We start from the raw sequence: 19,227 nt of genomic DNA, 5'->3' as shown, positions 1-19,227 counted from the left end.
CACATTAACATAGTTTTAAAAAACTTGAATCAATATTTTATGTCCATTTATTTATACATTTGGTAAGTAGCCGTGTAATAAGCAGGATGTACAAATAACATAATATAAATTATAAAGAAAAAGAACGCTTCTTTTGTCGTGATCAACCCATCGGAGATTATCTTGCAAAAATTACTAGCTGATTATGTATTATCCTGTACTTACATCCTGTGTAGTCAAGATATATTGTTATGATATACAAAGCTGCTCAGGAAGAATAAACATGATTCACAAAAGGTCTGTAAATTGTCAAGCCCTGAACCGATACAATTCCCTGACATGTGTTTAAATACACATGCAATCTCTTGTTATGTCTGAAAAACACTTGTGGTTTGATGTAATGTTCAATCAGAGTACAACATAATTTAATAACATTGGCTGCATTCCACAAGGTTAGTTCTGCTCAGAACCAATTTCACAAAGAAAGTACACCCAGACAAAACAATGAAGGACACCTGATACAAAAATAATGAGAACATATACACACCCCAAACAGAACTTAAACATACTCAAGTATAATACACAGAAAATGCAATAAATACCTGGGAAACACTGTCTTTTCTCTCAAAGGGTCTTTTGGGATCTTTAAGGAGCAGAATCTCTTCATCTTTAAGTGTATGCACATGAAGTGATCTAAGCAACTCCATCATCTCAGTGGAAAGAGATTTTAGAGCCTGTGAGCATCAGAAAACAAGGTATATTAATCACACCACGGTAAAACATGTTTAACATGACATACAGTCTATTACTGGCACATTTCAAACACTTATTGATGAGCCCTGCATGGACAAACTTTCATATACTGTTCAAAAAGACATGGCATACAAAGGACTTGCCTGTAGAGTGAAATTCTCCCCCTCGGTGTGACTAGGTAAGCATACATAATGTATCTAGAGAGGAGGACAAAATCATGCCAAGTATTAACATTACATGCATATATACTAAATATTCTGTGGTGCAACAGTCAAATGAAAATACTTTGAAAACATTATAAAGCAATATGTATGAATAGCATTTTAGTATAGAGAAAACCAGCCATACTGCAACTGCAAATTGCAGTTTCTTTCAAATGTAACAATTCAGGCAAACCTCATGACATGCAGTTATGTATGTAATACAGTGAGATGAAACTGTCCCAGTTGCCTAACCACTCTCTTATCACCTTATCTGTTGTCATGCGGCTTTTAAAATCACTTAGCTCAAAAAGAGGTCACAGAACATTTAAACGGACACATCTGTAAGGTCAATTATTTAATTAACTGTTAAAAATACTTAATGCTTTCCAATTGCATGCATGCACAAATGCACTTCCAAGGAATTCTGAAATGCAAAAAGTATAACATTGCAGTTTTGTTCTTTCTCATTTTTGCTGATGTGTGTGCTCCTTACTTCTGAAAGACACTGTGGTTCTTTATTATGCAGCTCCACGACCACATTGCACAGCTCTTTCTTGTGTTTCAACAGGCTCTTCAGGCACGGGTTCGAGCCCTCACGAATGGTCTGCTCAAACAAACAAAGCTTGTGGGAAATTGCAAGAGCATCAGAACAGAATGCAACCGAAACGTTTGTGTAGAAAAAAAGCAAATTAATCCCTCCTTAGTTACCATAAGTACTCATTCAAAGAACAATGGTAGACCAGTGGCTCACAACTGGTGGGCTGTGGCCCAAAAATGGGTTTTAGGTGTTTTGATTTGGCTGCGGACAGCAGGGAAAAAACAATGCTAAATGCAAATAATAAACCACAACTCCCCCAAAAAATTTGCATACAGGGATACAAAAATAAACAGGCTTATTATATTTTTTAACAAAAGAGAAAATGGTTTCCCATATCTTTTGTGGTTGATTAGTGTCCAATGAAACTATATTATTACGCAAATGTGACTATAAATTGGTAGAAGCTAGCCAAATTGGACAGATGCCAACATGGACAGGTTGTGTGACATACCCTCATCCTTGAAAGCCATGAACTAAAACAACACAAGGTTAAAAAATAAAAAACATCACCCAGACTACATTAAATGCAGGTTCACCTTCAAAGAGGATAAACAAAATCTGAGCCAACCACAATGTGTTTTGTATTGTGAATTATTGACTGGTGAGAGCATGAAACCAACGAAATTCAATTTTGTACTATAATTTAGATACAGTTTCAGGAGGCCACTTGATGTCCAATGTAAATTTGGGTCCTGAAACGAGGCCAGTTGGGAGCCACTGTGGTAGACAAGCTCATACCTCTTTCCTCATGGTGGCACGGCTCTTCAGTGGGACCCCTTTGATCCGTGCACAGGCATCCATGATGTGGAGGACTGGACGGGAGGCAATCCTCTCCTTAAGGTGAAAAGAGTGGGTTGATATATTTGAATTACATTTTATTCATATAACTTACAATACATATTTCGAAAGTATTTTTACCATTCATTTTTTCCACAGGGATTTCATAAAGTACTTTATAAAAGGGTTATGAGCCATGAACCAAGCCAACAAGCTCTGCTGTGAATCAAACTTTGATTTGAAGCAGAAAAGTATTTAAAAATCAGACAAAAATAAGGCAAAGGTACAAGACTGTTTACTTAACGTCTTTCAAGAGGGAATGAACTACAAGTTCATGTAGCACTGTGAATGACGTAATCAAATTAAAACGATGGAAAAATATACAGTAAAACTATTGATTTAAAGTTGTTGATTAAAAGTATGGAAACAATGCATTTAATCTTTATTGTAAAATATTTGAATATATGCAAATTTACACACAGTTTGAGAGTGTAGGTAGACCGACTCGATTGCGTCATTCGCAGGCATTCACGGCAGAGCTCTATTTGTTTGCCGTGATTTTCTGATTGATTGATATTTCTCTTCAAGATTCATGGGTAGTGTAGTTCAGCGCGTTCAAGTCATGTCGGAATGATCGTATTTATGAGTTGAGCACACATGAACAGCACCACAAAGTCGTAATTACCAGTGGGAAAATCTGGATTTTCCTTAAGCCCTGACTTTCCAAGTTGGGGGCATATCGATTAAAGAATTGCTGCAGAAGCAAATTGGTATTAGTAAAAAATCATTTTATTTGTGGATTTTGGCTAGTTTAAATAAATTTTTGTTGTGTTAATGAAGAATAGTGATAAAGTTTGACAGAAAATAACAGCGATTTAGCTGGTTTATGAGGCGACTGGTGTGTGCAACATTTCCCATCATTATATGTGGTGGTTTGAGAGTGCTAAAATAGATAGATAACGCATCAATTACACACCTAATGCGAGGCTTTGCACTTCATTTTGTTGCATTGCTGTTAAAAAGCTTTTTCCATGAAAAAAATAAAAACGTTCAAAGAACCTTATTCATTTTCCTAATAAAGGAAACATTTTCCATGCAGTTAAATGAATGAATTTGATCAAGTATTGGTGTATGAACTTAAATTCATTTTGTCACATCTAATAAGACCCCATTCCCACCTGGTATGAAGATGCATTTCGGGTGATCTGATCACAGCTCTAAATACAGGTCTAAATGGAGTCTAAAACGTTTTGTGATCAGATCACAAAAACCACATACGACTGTGGTCAAAAACACATGTGACCAGATCAAATTTTAGGTGTAAACGCTAATCTATCCTGTATGCGCCCCGGCAGCAGTGAAGCACCACCCCTCACCTGTCAATCAACCGCTGCGCTAAAACAGGAGTTTACACTTTGCCGATTACGAGAGGCTTTAAAAGGAAATAACCGCTGGAAAATTTTAAAAAGTGAATACATACAGTATCACGAGAGCTTCACGGATCTTCTTTGGTGTGTCTGATATCAACACAGATGAGAAACACGAACACCTGAGGCACCTTTAATACAGGTAATCCACTAAAATAACGTATAATTCTGCTTGACAAATTGCGTTTGTGCTTAGATTTAATTTCAACCACATCTGGGAGAAACAGGGCACCATTTTTTTTGCGCTTTCTTTGTCTTTTCTGAATTTGTTGCACTTTATTACCATGCAGTAACACACTACATAGTGATTGATGTATGTCGTCATGTAACAGAGACCCTCCCCTCCAAATCCGAACACAAGTGGTCACAGAAGACACATATAAGTGATCAGGTGTCACAGTTTTTACTCATGCCACGGTGCGTGCTGGGAACCTGACATCACATATACATCTGGTTATGGCCAACGAAAATTATTTAAGTTGTCCCAAAGCAAATGGATTAAGTAAACTTCCATTTAGCAAATTTGATTGCACACAACAATCTTATTTTAAGTAACTAAAAGTAAAAAAAAAAAAAAAAAATTTTTTAAGTGTGTATGTCAGTAAATGAAAAATAAATATGAAATCGCAAAATGGGTCAATTGTTTCAAAATAAAATCCCTTGAACATCCACCACGTTGTATTTATGACTTCTGACTTTGTAAGAAGGAACTCCCAGGATGACCTGCACGCAGCAATACTTCACCAGAAATTCCACTATTAGATAATATTTATTTTATTTTTTACGTTGAAATAACGTGGACTGATGGCATTAACAGAAGCATACGTCATCGATTAACAACCTCTGAGCTCAAAGTAGGTCTGTCTTTAAAGGCTTATAAATTATCATTAAAAATCAATTTGCCTACAAAGAAAATGAATGGGATTTTTCCTTCCGGAACTAGACTGTTGCTCTCTCTTAATTACTGGGATTGATGCCACATGCTAATAGTACTGTAGGGATGCATTGTTCATTAACATTTTGGCTTGCAAAAAGTTGTTCCCAGGAACTAAAAACTAAATGTTTTTCATTTCGGTTCGTTCTGAGCAAAAACAGTATTTTTTCATACCGGTTCAGAAGTTCCGCAGCCTCCTTTCCAAAAGATTACCGGTTAGAATAAAATTAAATATCGCTTAATAATGTTCTTTTTAGGTTTTTCTCATATAACTTGTTTGCCCCAATGTATTTAATGTCCTTATGTTTGCTTGTGTCTTTGTCAGTTGTTGTATCTTGTTATCCCCTTGGATGCCCCAGACTTTGTATTCTGGGTGATGGGGCGGGTATTAACGTAGGGAACAAACACATAAAGCATACTTAGTATTTATTCATAGTTGTTAAAAAGGTCTTCATTCAGAGAATACGACATCCACAACGGGCAATTAGGCAAAGAAATGTGTGATGCAGCAGTTTCCTTCAGGATCAAAACACATGTGTCATTTTTTCAGGCAACATGAAATGGTGTAGTTCCAAAAACTATACTGTGATAAACCCTTTGGCCTTTGGTTTCATTAAAAAAATTATCGTAAAATAAATTAACCAGTTACCAGCATTTAAAAATATAGTTTTCACTCCAGAACAACTGAAAATCACTCTGTTCTGGTTTTCGGTTACCTTCTGCTACAAATTTAGTTCGTTTTCAGTTTTTGTTCCTTGAACCGTTTTTAGTTCTTGGTTCCACTAATACTATTCGAAGTGACCTGCAGTATCAAGTTCTGGATTATGAGGATCATATATTTATTGTTAAAATATGGCAGTTTCAGCTGCTCCAGTAAGACAGACACTTGAAAAACAGGTGTGACTGTAAATAAGACAACTGAAAATGACCTTACTGTGTGAACGTTTAACAGTCTGTACATCTTCAACATGATACAATGGACAGCAGGCAAATAGTCTTGGGCTATTTACAGGGGAGAGGTCACAGGCTGGAGAATAAAAGAAGCAATTGTCGCATACAGGCTACCTGTTTAGTAGCACTTAATAGCAGTTTAGTCTGCTTTCGTGGTTTAATAATTCAAGCCAGAAAATTGAAAGCCTCAGAACTAAATATCTTCCTGTACACTTGCTCAGGCTATTTTTAATATGTCCGATGATGCTGTGACACTGCCCAGACCATGACGGACCCTCCACCTCCAAATCGATCCCGCTCCAGAATACAGGCCTCGGTGTAAAGCTCATTCTTTCGACCCTACAAGCCCTCATTCCAGCCTCTCTCAGCCTATTGCGGACAGTCTGAGCACTGATGGAGGGATTGTGTGTTCCTGGTGTAACTCGGGCAGTTGTTGTTGAAAACCTGTACCTGTCCCGCAGGTGTGATATTCGGATGTACCGATCCTGTGCAGGTGTTGTTACACGTGGTCTGCCACTGCGAGGACAATCAGCTGTCCTTCCTGTCTCCCTGTAGTGCTGTCTTAGGCGTATCACAGTACGGACATTGCAGTTTATTGCCCTGGCCACATCTGCAGTCCTCATGCCTCCATGCAGCATGCCTAAGGCACGTTCACGCAGATGAGCAGGGACCCTGGGCATCCTTCTTTTGGTGTTTTTCAGAGTCAGTAGAAAGGTCTCTTTAGTGTCCTAAGTTTTTATAACTGTGACATAATTGCCTACCATCTGTAAGCTGTTAGTGTCTTAACGACTGTTCCACAGGTGTATGTTCATTAATTGTTTATGGTTCATTGAACAAGCATGGAAAACATTGTTTATACCCTTTACAATAAAGATCTGTAAAGTTATTTGGATTTTTCCAAAGTTAGTTTCTGTTTTTACTGAGTTTATGTCCTTCGCCCGGTCTAAACAACCCAGAACCAACTGTAGGAGAATTCTATATCTTTCCATTTTGCCTCATAGATTGGACAACACCATAATTCTAGTGGTCTTAACTGTGTGGCTAAACAATAATCCCTCAAGCACACTAATGCCATGCCTCCCCTCTCTCTCGGTAGTTGCAGGGTTGAGTATCTTCCTCGAGGTCTACTGTTATTCCATATAAATCTGGAAATATGTTTGTCTCAATCTCTAAACTGTTTACAAGGGACCTCGACTTGAAAGATGTTACTAAAGATTTTTACAAATAAAGGATATTTTTAACTCCAAAATAAATATTTATATAATTTAGGTATTTTAATAAAAAATGTTATCATTATTTTGTAAATACATAAAAATAAATCCAATCAAACGTAATTTACTAACCCCACTCCCCAATCTCATTTGCGTGATTAATCTGCATTTTGGTGGTTCATAGCCTGTCAAGATAACAGTAGTCTATGCTAAACGGCTTGCATACTGTGATGCATAAATGGATATTCATTTCTTAAAATGTCCACCAACTTCAGAGAAATCCTGGACCTAACCAAAAACAGCCAGATGTAGATGCTAAATAAATATCAGTACTGTATGTTTAGTATAAGTCAATTGCTGGATTTAAATAAATAAATAAAAATACAATAAATAGCTAAATAAACATCAGTACTGTTTAGTATCAGTCAAATGCTGACCATTAAAATAAAGAATAAATAAAAATAAAATAAATAGCTAAATAAACATCAGTTCTGTTTAGTATTAGTCAAATGCTGACCATTAAAATAAATAATAAATAGAAATAAAATAAATAGCTAAATAAACATCAGTATTACTGTTTAGTATCAGTCAAATGCTGACTATATTAATACTGCCGAGTCAAGATATAAACAGCGGCAGCGGTGTTACACCGTATTCTGCTATACAAGTTCAGGGGAAACTTCAACGGTGGAAAACCAGACTTTTAAATATTAAATTTTGTAAATGCAATGACTGGAATTGTTCAGCTGAAGGGGTACCAAACTGTGAATCCTGAACAAAACAGTTTGGTGAATACATGTTTCCTAATTAGCTTCCACTCAGCTGACAACAATGAAAGTAGCTACGTGATTAGCTAGTTAGCTATAAGCTCGTTGTCACGGAGAGTAAAAGACGGACGTTGTTTATTTTACTTTCCAGCATTGTGTCTCACCAACTAGGTAACAACATAGCATGAATTCAACACTCAGCAGACACAATCCGCCACTGCACTGTTGTCTGCTGAGCTGCAAAAAGATGCTCTGATGTTTACCTTTCAATCTGCTACATTACTTACAGCACTGACAAACTATAGCTGGCTAACAGCAAACAGACATGAGTGACATGGTTGTCAGGGACAGGGTTACCGTTATATTAGTAATATTGAAATGGGAAAATGATGGGGTCATTGTTTATTAACTTTTTAGTATGCATTTCACAAACTATCTGGCAACTTACCGACACACAGCTCAACTCCGCCCTGTCTGCAGAACCACTGTCAGTTCAGAGTCAGCTCTGTAAACAATGGAGTCGGAGCGTGCTCTGATGGACAAACTACATAATGACACCAATTCTAAAGCATTGTTTTCTGCATTATATGTTCTGAAAAAAGTTTTCATATCGGCACATATCGATAAAATATACGGCGAAACCGATATATCGGTGAAAGGCTAATATCATATCGGTCGGGCACTAATGCTGACAAACTTAAAATCAAAGAATGATTCCTGTGCTTTATTGATTGTTCAGCATCCCATAATGCTGTTGGAATTGTAGATGCAATAAGGAAAGGACTAGAAATGTTTGGACTTACAAACATGCCAATCGTTGCCCAGAGTTATGACAGGGCCTCCGTAATGTCCGGGCAGGTTTCAGGGGTGTAGCAACGCATCAGAGAGGTTCATCCATATGCAGCGTATATACATTGCATGGCACACAAACTGAACTTGGTCCTAGTGGAATGTTGCGCCGTCAATCGCACTGTGAAAACATACTTGAATGTACTTGACAAACTGTATGCGGTGTTTGCAGAGCCTTCAAATCATCACAGATTCATTGAAATGCAGAAAGCCCTGAACATGAAACAAACTCAAATTGTAAAGCCAAGTGAGACGAGATGGGCATGTAAGTGCCGATGTGTGAATTCTGTTAAAACACACTACTCTGCAATTACAGGCTCCTTGAAAAAAAATTAGACAATGGAGAAAAATGGGCCATAGAGGCCAGTGGTCTTTATGATCACGTGAACTTGAATTTATTACTTGTCTTGTTGTATTTGAGGACTTTCTGCGTGTTGTGCATGTTGCACACAAGGCACTTCAGTCCACTTGTTGTATTCTCGCTGATGCAACTACGATTACGAGCAACCTGTGGTATGTGGTATCTCGAAGAGATGAAAATGCATGGAAAGATGTGTGGTTCGCAGTGAAAAAATTCTGCCAAACAAACAATGTGTCAGAGCTAGAGGACGCACAGCATGGAGATGCTCATGATCTGCTTTCATGCAAATGAAAGCGGGCGTCTAAAGCCCCATGCACCTTGGACAGCTATGTAGTACATACTTCACTAGGCCATAGAGAAAAGAACGGAGGTGAAGCACACACTGAAACATCACAATCCTCTGCACGGAGTATGCAACAACATATCTACCTGTGTTGGATGCTGTGATCTCCGAGCTTGACAGGCGATTCATGAGAGAGGCAATTGACCTCGCAAAAGCATGTGCTGCAGTGTTTAAATATGAAAAAGAAGGAATCGAACATCATCTACAGAAGTCTGCCACTGTGACCCGTTTCATTGATACATCTTCAAAACAGCGTGAAAAAGGACATGTATCCAAATCTGTACAAACTTCTTCAGCTGGCACTAACCCTCCCAGTCGGGTCAGTGACATCAGAGCGGAGTTTTTCGGCAATGTGGAGAATTCGTAACTGGCTACGCACAACCATGAGTGAACAAATGTTTTCTGCTTTTGGAATTCTTCACATTGAAGCAGACATTACAGTGACTCTCTCACCGGAAATTTGTTTTTGATATCTTCGCAGGTCGAAAGAAAAGGTGTTTCTCTCTTCACTAGGTAAGACACTGCATTTTCATCCCCAAAAACAAAATGTTGTGGCTTTATGTCTTAGTCTGTTTGCATGATTTGGTACAGATTTAGTGATACAATCTTCTTTTGTAAGGTAACTTTATTGGTATAACTTTATATGAGCATTTTTCTTCTGGTTATAATTATTATATTTATCAACTGACTTTGCGGTTGCCAGTAGAGCTGATTTAACTTGTGTGCATGCTATAGAGGTGCACAGTGCACTATGCCCCCTTGTAGTGGTTTCTCTTTCAGCATGTGGTATTATTGTAAGTAACACATTTGATTAAATAATCACAGTTTTCCAGTTATCGCTGGGTGAAGTGTTTTTTTTTTTTTTTAACTAATTTATGTTTTCATTACTGCCATACATTTCTGGTACAGTGGTGGGTTGGGCATTTAACAAAGTGACTGGCTCAGTCTGGCCTCCCCTAGCTCAAATGTCAAGCTACACCTATGAACAAAGGTACTCCTGAGCCTGGGATTTGTAGTGTCACCAGTACATCATCTGCGTAGAAACAGACTTTGTATTCTGCTCCCCCTATAATTATCCCTTCTAAACCACTATCCTGTCTAATTGTTTGAGCCAAGGGTTCAATAAAAAGATTAAAGAGAGTCGGGCTAATGGAACAGCACTGTCTACATCCTCGTTGTAAAACTATTGAATTCGAGAGACTACCGTTGATTTTTATCATAGCTGTCGGAGATGAGTATAATGTCTTTATGCATTCCTCTGAACCCAAATCTATCCATAACTTGATAAAGAAATTCCCAACCGACAGAATCAAAAGCCGATTGCACTGCTTTTCCTTTTGTTAATATAATCAATAATGTGACGGGCTCTCCATATATTATCATGGGTTTGCTTGTTTCTAATAAACCCAGTTTGGTCCACGTTTATCAAGAGTGGCACCATCTTTTCCATCCTCTTCGCCAAAATTGATGCAAACAATTTATAATCCGAATTCAAAACACTTATTGGACTATATGATTTGCAATCAAGCTTATCCTTGCCCTCCTTTAATATTACTGCGATACAGGCCTCCCCCCAACAAGGGGGGAGAGACCCTCCCATCATAGTGTGATTAAAGCAAGTTGTAAGTAGTGGAAGCAGTGATTCCCTCATTGACTTGTACCATTCTGGTGGGAATCCATCAGTACCTGGCAATTTATCAGAATTAAGGGCTGAAATTGCCTTATCTATTTCCTCACTTGAGATCTCAGAGGTAAGTTCATCATTATGTTCTTTGCCTAAGGAGTGGTGGTCTAATGAATTTAAAACCTGTTAAAAAATTTTGTCCATTTGCTTTCTCCGGTTAAGTATATAGTGATTTATAATATATATCAAATTATTTCTGGATTCCCTCTAGCTTAGTTGTTATTGTATTTGACGTAAAGTTTCAAACTTTATGTATTGCACTTTCTGCTTGCTGCTTGCGCAGCCTCCAGGCCAGCAATGTTGCCGCTTTTGGACCTGCTTCATAGAACCTTTGTTTCATAAATCTTATTTTCTTCTCAACCTCCTCTCTATACATTTTTTCCATTTCCTGTTTAATAGGTCTCATTTGCATAAGGATGGATGGATCTTTAGTAGAGCTATGAAGCATTTCCAACTCCCTAAGTTTAACTTCTAGATCAAGATGATTTTTTAGCTTTTAGCTTTTTTGTAGAGCTGTTTGAGCTATGATTTTTACCCTAATAAAAGCTTTAGCTGCATCCCACAATATAACCAGGCTCACTTCTCCATTGTCATTGTGCTCTTAAAATATTTTCAGTTTTTCTACCATTCTAACTCTAAATGTTTCACTGTTCCGCAAACCTGTATTTAGCCTCCACATGGTTTTCTTTGGGGCATGGTCAAGATGTAATTTTAAATATAATCCGGAGTGGTCCGAGAGGTCCCTCTGGCCTATTCTGCATTCCCAAATTCGATGCCGATCCCTGTTAAACATGAGGAAATAATCTATTCTTGAGTAAGTGTTGTGACAGGCCGAATAAAACGTGAACATTTAATAAAGTTATGTTCAAGTTTACCTTTAACTAAAAGATATCTACCATCTTTGTCCTTTATTTCGGAGGTTAATTCGAAACTAATTAAATTTGGTATTAAGATTCCAACTCCCCTTTTCTTACCTGCTTTATATGAAGAATAGAAAGTGTTACGAAAACCCTGTTTTTTTTTATTTTTTTTAAGTTTTTCATATTCAGCGTTGGAAAAGTGAGTTTCTTGCCAGAATGCTAAGTTAGTTTTCTTCTTCAATTTAGCTACCAACTTGCTCCTTGTAATTCAGCAATTTTCGTACCACTGTCTCCTTAAGATGAATAGCTTATGATGTATTATTCCTCTTTTGTATGTCGCTTTGGATAAAAGCATCTGCCAAATGAATAAATGTAAATGTTTTAATGGGATTGTATAGCCCATTTACATTTAGGGATAGGATATTATAAAAATGAAAAGACATCTTTCTTTTCTCGACGAACTACCTGTACCTGACACATCCAAAACCCAGACCTCAAGTAACAACATAAATAAACAGGAACAAATGAACACCAATAACTATTATAAAGTCCTGAGTTAACATCAAAACTGGACTTCCAACCATGAGAAAACATTATCTCCTCTAGCGACAGTGAGGGGGAATGGCCACAAGGTGGGGCCCCTCGATCACAAACAAAATAAGAAAAAAAAAACAACAACAAACCAGGGGATACCCCAAAAAAAGAGTTGTAGCACACAGTTAGTGCTGCTTGTATCGGCCCTTAGTTACAACAAAACGTTTTTAAGAGGTCATTTAAACACTATACATACACTTTTCAGTTCGTACACTCCCTCATGTTAGGAGAAGGATTAATAGATATTCGTGGGAATAGCCACGATTCCCTTCTGCGAGCTATTATTGGACAGTGCGACTTACAGTTCAGACTTTTTCAAGCGACGGGGATTAAACAAGAATCAGTTCTCTTCTTCTGTATCCTCTTGATTCCTCCTTTGAAATCCTCTGAGTTTCTCCCGAATGCCTTCTTGAATGTTGGGTGTACTCCCAACTCGGCACTTACGGATTGCACTCCACAGAAGAAGCCCGGTGAGGTTCTCCTATGTGACGCCTGCGGTCTTACTCGCATGAACTGGACCCACTGTGAAGCCTCGCTTGGCCTTAGCTGCTTCTGAGGCATTATTATAAGTGAAGGTGCCTGAGTCGAGATGTACACACATCTTAGTCAGCGGAGTTTGGAAGCTGATTTTATTATCCTTAAGCACTCTCTTGATTGGAGCATATTCCTTTCTCTTCTGTTGCACCTCCTCAGCGTAGTCATGATCAAAATACACTCTCTTTTTTTGCACAAGAATTTTACTCTTCCAGGCTGCGTGCAGGATTCTCTCTTTCATTGTAAACTGTAGGAACCGGATCACAATTGAACATGGAGCTACACCCGCTGGCGGTTTAGGGGCCAATGCTCGATGAGCCCTTTCAATACCTAGATCTTTTCCCTGGTTCAAACCCATCAAATCACCCAGTTCTGTCTTAAGTCCTCTATGAACTGGTGCATGGATGTGCCCTCTGCATTTTCAGGAACGCCTTATATTCGGATACTATTGTGGCGAGAACGGTCCGACAGTTTATTCCAGAGTACTCTTTGGTTGTGGAGCAGTTGTATTAAAGTATCTTTAACACCAGTATCCCACCTTTCCGTTTCTGCCATGCTTCCCTCCAATTCCTCCAGACGACGGGTGGCTTCCTCAATTTGGACAGTTTATTTCGGTAGTCAGCTCATATAGCTGTTCTTTCAAATCCTGTTGAAAACTCGCTTAAAATTCCTTTTTTCATTTCTGACTTCCAGTCGCTCATCTCTTTGGCCATAACTTCGCTCACCACTTTGCAGATAGAGCTGAGCGCGGCTATCACACCCCTGTCCTCCTCGGTGTCGCCATCTTCCCTTAAACCAACTTTGCTAGCAAGAGCACTCACTTCCTTTTCAGCTTCTTTCTCTTTAACATTTCTTAACCCTGACCTCAATTTTCTATTTTTGTCCCCTTCATTTTCCTTTCAGTTTACCTCCGATTTAGAGAACTAACGTACTTGAATTTCGGGGATCAATTTGGCCGACATCAGAGCTGTGTCTTATGCTGCCATTCTGTGTCACGCGCCACCGGAAGTCCCCAAACGCTTTTATTTTGAGCTGCATCTGAAAACGTAGGCAGCTGACTTGCTATCTTGCTACCTAATCAGTTAATGGCTTAACTGACATCTGTTTTGAATGAATGGAACTCTTAAGGAAACTGGTCTCCGAACAGTTTGAAAAGCACCTTATTTTCATCCTACCTCCATTTACAGCCTCCGGAGGCAGCATTTTCCTGGTTTTTGATGCTGCCTGAAGTTGCACTCACACGCTCGTGCGGATCCAGCGAGAGCAGCAGCAATCTCCTGACAGTTTAAACGGCCTGGATCGCCTACTTGGATTGTCACAGATGGACCGTCATGATTTGTGAATTACAGGAACTTTTGATCCTGAAGTTTTTGATTATGGCTGATAGAATGTGTGCTTCAGAGGAAGATATTTGCTGAGTGCTCGACGGGAAGAAAACGCTGGATTTTCGTGAGGTTCGTGAATGACATCTTTTTAAACAAGATATCTGCATACGGTATTTAATAGAAGTTTTATTGATATTTGCCTTTTATCATTAGAAAAGTTACAGGGAACTATTGAGGAGAGACTGTTAGAATACATGCTTCAGAGGAAGATTTATGAGCATTCCACAGGATGCTGGATCTGCTCAAGTTGTGCTAGGTTGGTTTATTATATCTGTTTAAATGAGATATGCGCATATTTTCAGATGGTATATGATATTAGTTTTATTGATATTTGCCTTTTTATCATTAGACAAGTTAAAAGTTACAGGGAACTGTTGAGGAGAGAGAGGGAGAATGAAACAGGCAGCACTTTAACACTGTTAGCTCAAACGCGTCTGCCACGGCTCAGATATGCGGACCGTTTAAATGACACTGTGTCACACACCGGTCTATTATTGTAGTAACACGATGGCAGGTAACAACAAAACAAACCGTGACTGGTCATTTACATGTCTCTGTCGCTTAACATGCAAACAGGTGATTTTGGCAACCTCAAAAAAACAAAAAAAAAACAGCCAAACAGGAAAATTTATCGGCCAATGACGATAATTAAAAAAGTCAGAATATCGGCTGATTTATCGGCCTCGGCGATATATCGGTTGACTGCTAATAATCACTAGGGCTGGGTATTGATACAGATTTCCTGATTCGTTTTGATTCCGATTCACAAGCTCTCGATTCAATTTGATTCAATTCTTGATTCATATGGGTATATTTCAGTTACAATGTCCCTTTTGCTTGCATATGAAATACATTCTCTCCCAGCTAATGCTGGTAATTATAAATGGGACATTCTAACTAAGTACATTATAAAAATATAAATGTTACTAATTATAATTTATTAGTTTTTCATCATTTTGATCACATTTTGGCTTTTTAAAAATTCCTGTATTCAATCAATAAATATGATATTATATTTCATATATTGTTTTTTGTTACATGTTTATTGTTTAATAACATAATTTGTACTATTTAGGTATTTACATTGATTTGGTAAATACATGTTAAAACCGGTACTGTCTCTTTAAGAAAACTGGCATTTCTGTAAAGAGTGTCTGTAAATGAGCATGTTAACGAGAGAGGACTCGAATGGCTTTATCTTATCTGTCCTACGCATGATTAGAATTAAATTATTTTTTGTTGTTTTTGACTAACAAACTGACTGTAGAGAACAGAAAGGGTATTAAACGAGACATTATTCAGTGACAAATGGGTTTCGTGGATCTCATTTTTGGACACACACATTACACAGAACAACTTTTACTCTCTACACGCAGTGAAAGGATCTCGCTGCTGAATACTCCACCACTATACTACACAATTACTGGTGAGTGAAATCTACATATTTACCAGCCAGTTTCCAAATATATACATTTTAAGTCGCATAGCGTGAAATTTGGTTGCTAATGCGAATGATTTTCTCTCACAGTAGTGGAGGGTTGCAAATTGACTGAAAGATTGATCTTGGGATTTAAGAATCAATATCGAGATCGTACAAACGACGATCACGGTGCATCGGAAAATCAGTATTTTTAATTACTGTACAACTTGTTAATAATAATGTTTTTTTTTTTTTTAATCAGGAAAAATTATATGCAGTACATAGAAAATAGTAATTCATTTGCTCTTTATCTTATACATTTTTGAACCATAAAGAGTTTTGGAATCTTAAAAAAATATTGTAATTACTCTAATGTATTTTATTCCAATTATTCAATTGTGAATTTCATTATATTCTCATAACTGTAATACAGTAATCATTTACTGCATAATGGACATTTTACTTTTTTTATTTCTTATTCTCAACAGTGGTCCTCCTTAGATTCTCATTCAGGCCCAGTTCTACGGGGTGCTTGAGGGTGCTAAGCACCCTCAAAAGAAACTTAGAGCACCCTCAATTGCAGACCAGGGCAAACTACTGCCCGTGGGTCGATTTATCATGAACGTTTTTTATTAGATCTTTCATTTATCTGGCTTTTGGACCTATTGCGCATCCACAAGCTTTTAATATGCTCAGGGTTGCCAGATAATATATGCAACACTCCCATCAGAGATTTAAACTTGCACAAAATGGAAATATTTCACCTTATGTCATACTTAATTTGTGCAATCTGGCAACAATACATGCGAGTGCACACGCTTTCTCTCCGCAAAAAACAAACAAACAACAACTTAGCGCTCAATAGTGCATGGAGGGGACACGCGAGTAAAACCAAGTGAGAGAGGAATATATTTATTCTTTGTGTTATTTGTAAAATGCTGAAGTCCCTCACACCTGTATGTGAACGTTACTCTGGCAGTAATCATTTATCAGTCATGCAGCCTGTTTTATTCAGTCGTATGCTGAATAGGATGCCAATCAAACTATTGACGAGACCCACGTCATGACCCATGTGTGTGTAAACATGTTGATGATGTTTTCAGAATAAAACAACTTTATCCACTTTGCGGCAAACATTAAAATAAGCTTTTAAAATCTATAATTTCCGAATATTTTATTTTACTATTAAACCAGACTCCTGATGTAGAGTGTTAAATTGAATACTAAATTACCATTGCATTGAAGTATGGTAAAATAAACCATTAATAATTTTATTCAGCCTTTATTCAGTTTTACTAACACATGATTGAAAGTATAGCAGCAAAATTTCAAGCAATCGCAGAATGGTCCCATCAGTATACACTTCAGAAAATTGTGCATCATTCATTGAGTGCACGTCTGGGCTTAAAAGATACAACTATGTAGAACTTTTTATCTTCTCTGTTCCATGTTCTACTTAATGGCTGATGTGGCCCCAGTACCAAAATTACTGCACACACCTGCTCAATTGAATATGTAAGACTAATACTGTAAATTGGCAAGCAGATTTTCTTGAATACCAGCAAACACACAAAAATCCTTGCATTTTGTGAATGCACAAAATGCTGCATCAAAACTTATAAATGTGTATGATTTTGCAAATCAGTATGTCCTAATCTGCAGGTGCAGAATTTTGCTGTCATTTTCAGCGACACATCATGGGGAACCCCCCCCCCGAAGCAATAAATGTTTTGTACATTAAAAAACAACAACTTTTCTTTACGTTAAGTAGCATTTAAACATGATTTAATCTATTAAAAAATGCGTAATTATGATACATCTCCACTTTATACAGAGCACCCCCACTATTATTTTGATCTGGAACCAGGCCTGTTCTCATTACTGTAATACAGTTATTATTAAAAATAATGCATGTTATATTTTTTAAATAACTGGATTAAATAAAAGCATTACAACCAATCCTAATTCATATGCTCTCATTCATCATGATAAATGTACATATCAAGAAATTATCTGTGATTCTTTCCAAAGAACTTCACATTTTGAAAGTAACATGCATCACTTTTCTCTTAATCACATGTTCGTGTAGTAGACTACTGATGAGGAAAAAATGTGTTAATTTCAATTGTAAAAAGCATTTACAAAGAATTGTACACGTTTAACCCCTGTCTCCTCAGAACAGATCTTCTTTCTGACTAAAAGGATGTTCACACATGAATGCTGAAATAGGTCGGACTTTGATGCATTTCAGCATGAATATGTGTGGGTGGGGACTGCAGAGGTAAACAATACTTCTAAGAATTCAGCACACATAAAGAGAAAGTTCACGCCAAGTCTAAACCCCAGAGGCGTCTTTCAGTAAAGAGGAAATACATATTAGCTCAACAATTTTTTACACTTCTTAAGTATCATGTTGATACTTCCTAATGTTATGAGAGCTGACTGTCAACTAAACTTCAAATAAAAAATGTTACATGACTCATTTTGGGGGTCTCGGAGACTTCGGATAAAATCAAATTTAAAAAATAAATAAAAATGGACCAGACAGAAGCAATATTGGATAACAGTCACATTTCTAAATGCATTCAGTAGTTTGTGATACAATAGACAGTATACATCTTCAATAATGTCTGTCTTCTGAGAGGTACGTCAGAAGGACATCTTAAAAGATTTTAAAGGGAAATGAAAGGATCGTTTTAGTTTCCTATTTTTATATTTACACGTACAGCATTGGGGTCTCTGGCCCCCCAAACATAAAAAGCATAGAGTCAATCTCAACAAAAAATGAGGGTTAACATGACACTGTTTTGGCGTTGGCTGCTGCATGTGATCTACTGAGTATCAAGAAGGGTCAAGTGATTTCCTGAAGTCAACAGATGTTATTTTGCAAAGGGGAGTGGCAGTGAATTACTGCGCAAGCTCATAACGTGATTACTGATGGCATCATTCTTTGATTTCAATACTCAATGTGTTACTACCTTCACTGCTTCAAACATCTCACACCACAAAATAAATGCATCACAAATCATACAGCCATGACAGCCTCAGATTGCCATGACAACGCCATTTGACTATTATAACATCCGTTTACAATGTGTTTACCATATCACTGCTTCAAAGTTCATTTCCAGACATGTATATGGTACACTGGTGCTCATCAGTACGTTCATTATACGTTCACTATGCTTTAAAAAAATTAAAAAAATTAATAAAAAAAAAATCAAAGATCGTCACACACGGCTTCCTCGATTCATCCAGTGCAGGGTGAAATACTGAATACAAACAGGCCTTAAAGGAATAACGCAGGTGAAAATCGTGATAATATGTTTAAATGTGCAGCTGATGCTAAAGGCTGATGATGTCATGATAGACGCAGCTGGTTCGCGCATTAGCATCAGGCCTGAGTAGATCATAAAATCACACATTATCCGCAGCTGTCAAACCATTCGATGGGGTTTTAACTGTTCTGTGATATGTGATGTGTGGTGTCAACTTGCATTTAAATGAACATGTCCGAGGCGCATCTCACCTTGTAGTGTCAGAGCCGTGCAGTGGGCTGCTAGCTGCTGTGACGTCCGCTCAGCTCATGAAAACAAG

The 19,227-nt window shown here is 37.6% G+C and overlaps 1 protein-coding gene across 7 annotated transcripts in view; it reads right to left on the bottom strand.

Moving 5' to 3' along the window:
• akap11 (A kinase (PRKA) anchor protein 11) overlaps positions 1 to 19,227 on the bottom strand; it is a 39,386-nt gene extending 20,159 nt beyond the window's left edge. For 4 of the 7 annotated variants that reach the window (XM_051708492.1, XM_051708496.1, XM_051708493.1 and 1 more), the window contains exons 1-5: positions 19,160 to 19,227; positions 2,272 to 2,367; positions 1,429 to 1,557; positions 876 to 929; positions 582 to 713 (exon numbers count right to left, since the gene is read on the bottom strand). In XM_051708492.1, the coding sequence (XP_051564452.1) occupies positions 582 to 713; positions 876 to 929; positions 1,429 to 1,557; positions 2,272 to 2,334 (378 nt within the window). In that variant the 5' untranslated portion in view covers positions 2,335 to 2,367; positions 19,160 to 19,227. The remainder of the gene's footprint in view (positions 1 to 581; positions 714 to 875; positions 930 to 1,428; positions 1,558 to 2,271; positions 2,368 to 19,159) is intronic. The other 3 variants (XM_051708494.1, XM_051708497.1, XM_051708498.1) reach the window with 1 other exon arrangement.

This window comes from Myxocyprinus asiaticus, chromosome 10, assembly GCF_019703515.2.
Source record: "Myxocyprinus asiaticus isolate MX2 ecotype Aquarium Trade chromosome 10, UBuf_Myxa_2, whole genome shotgun sequence".
Lineage (NCBI taxonomy): Eukaryota > Metazoa > Chordata > Actinopteri > Cypriniformes > Catostomidae > Myxocyprinus > Myxocyprinus asiaticus.
Note: the sequence above shows the minus strand (reverse complement) of the source record. Positions and strands in the feature narration are given on the sequence as shown.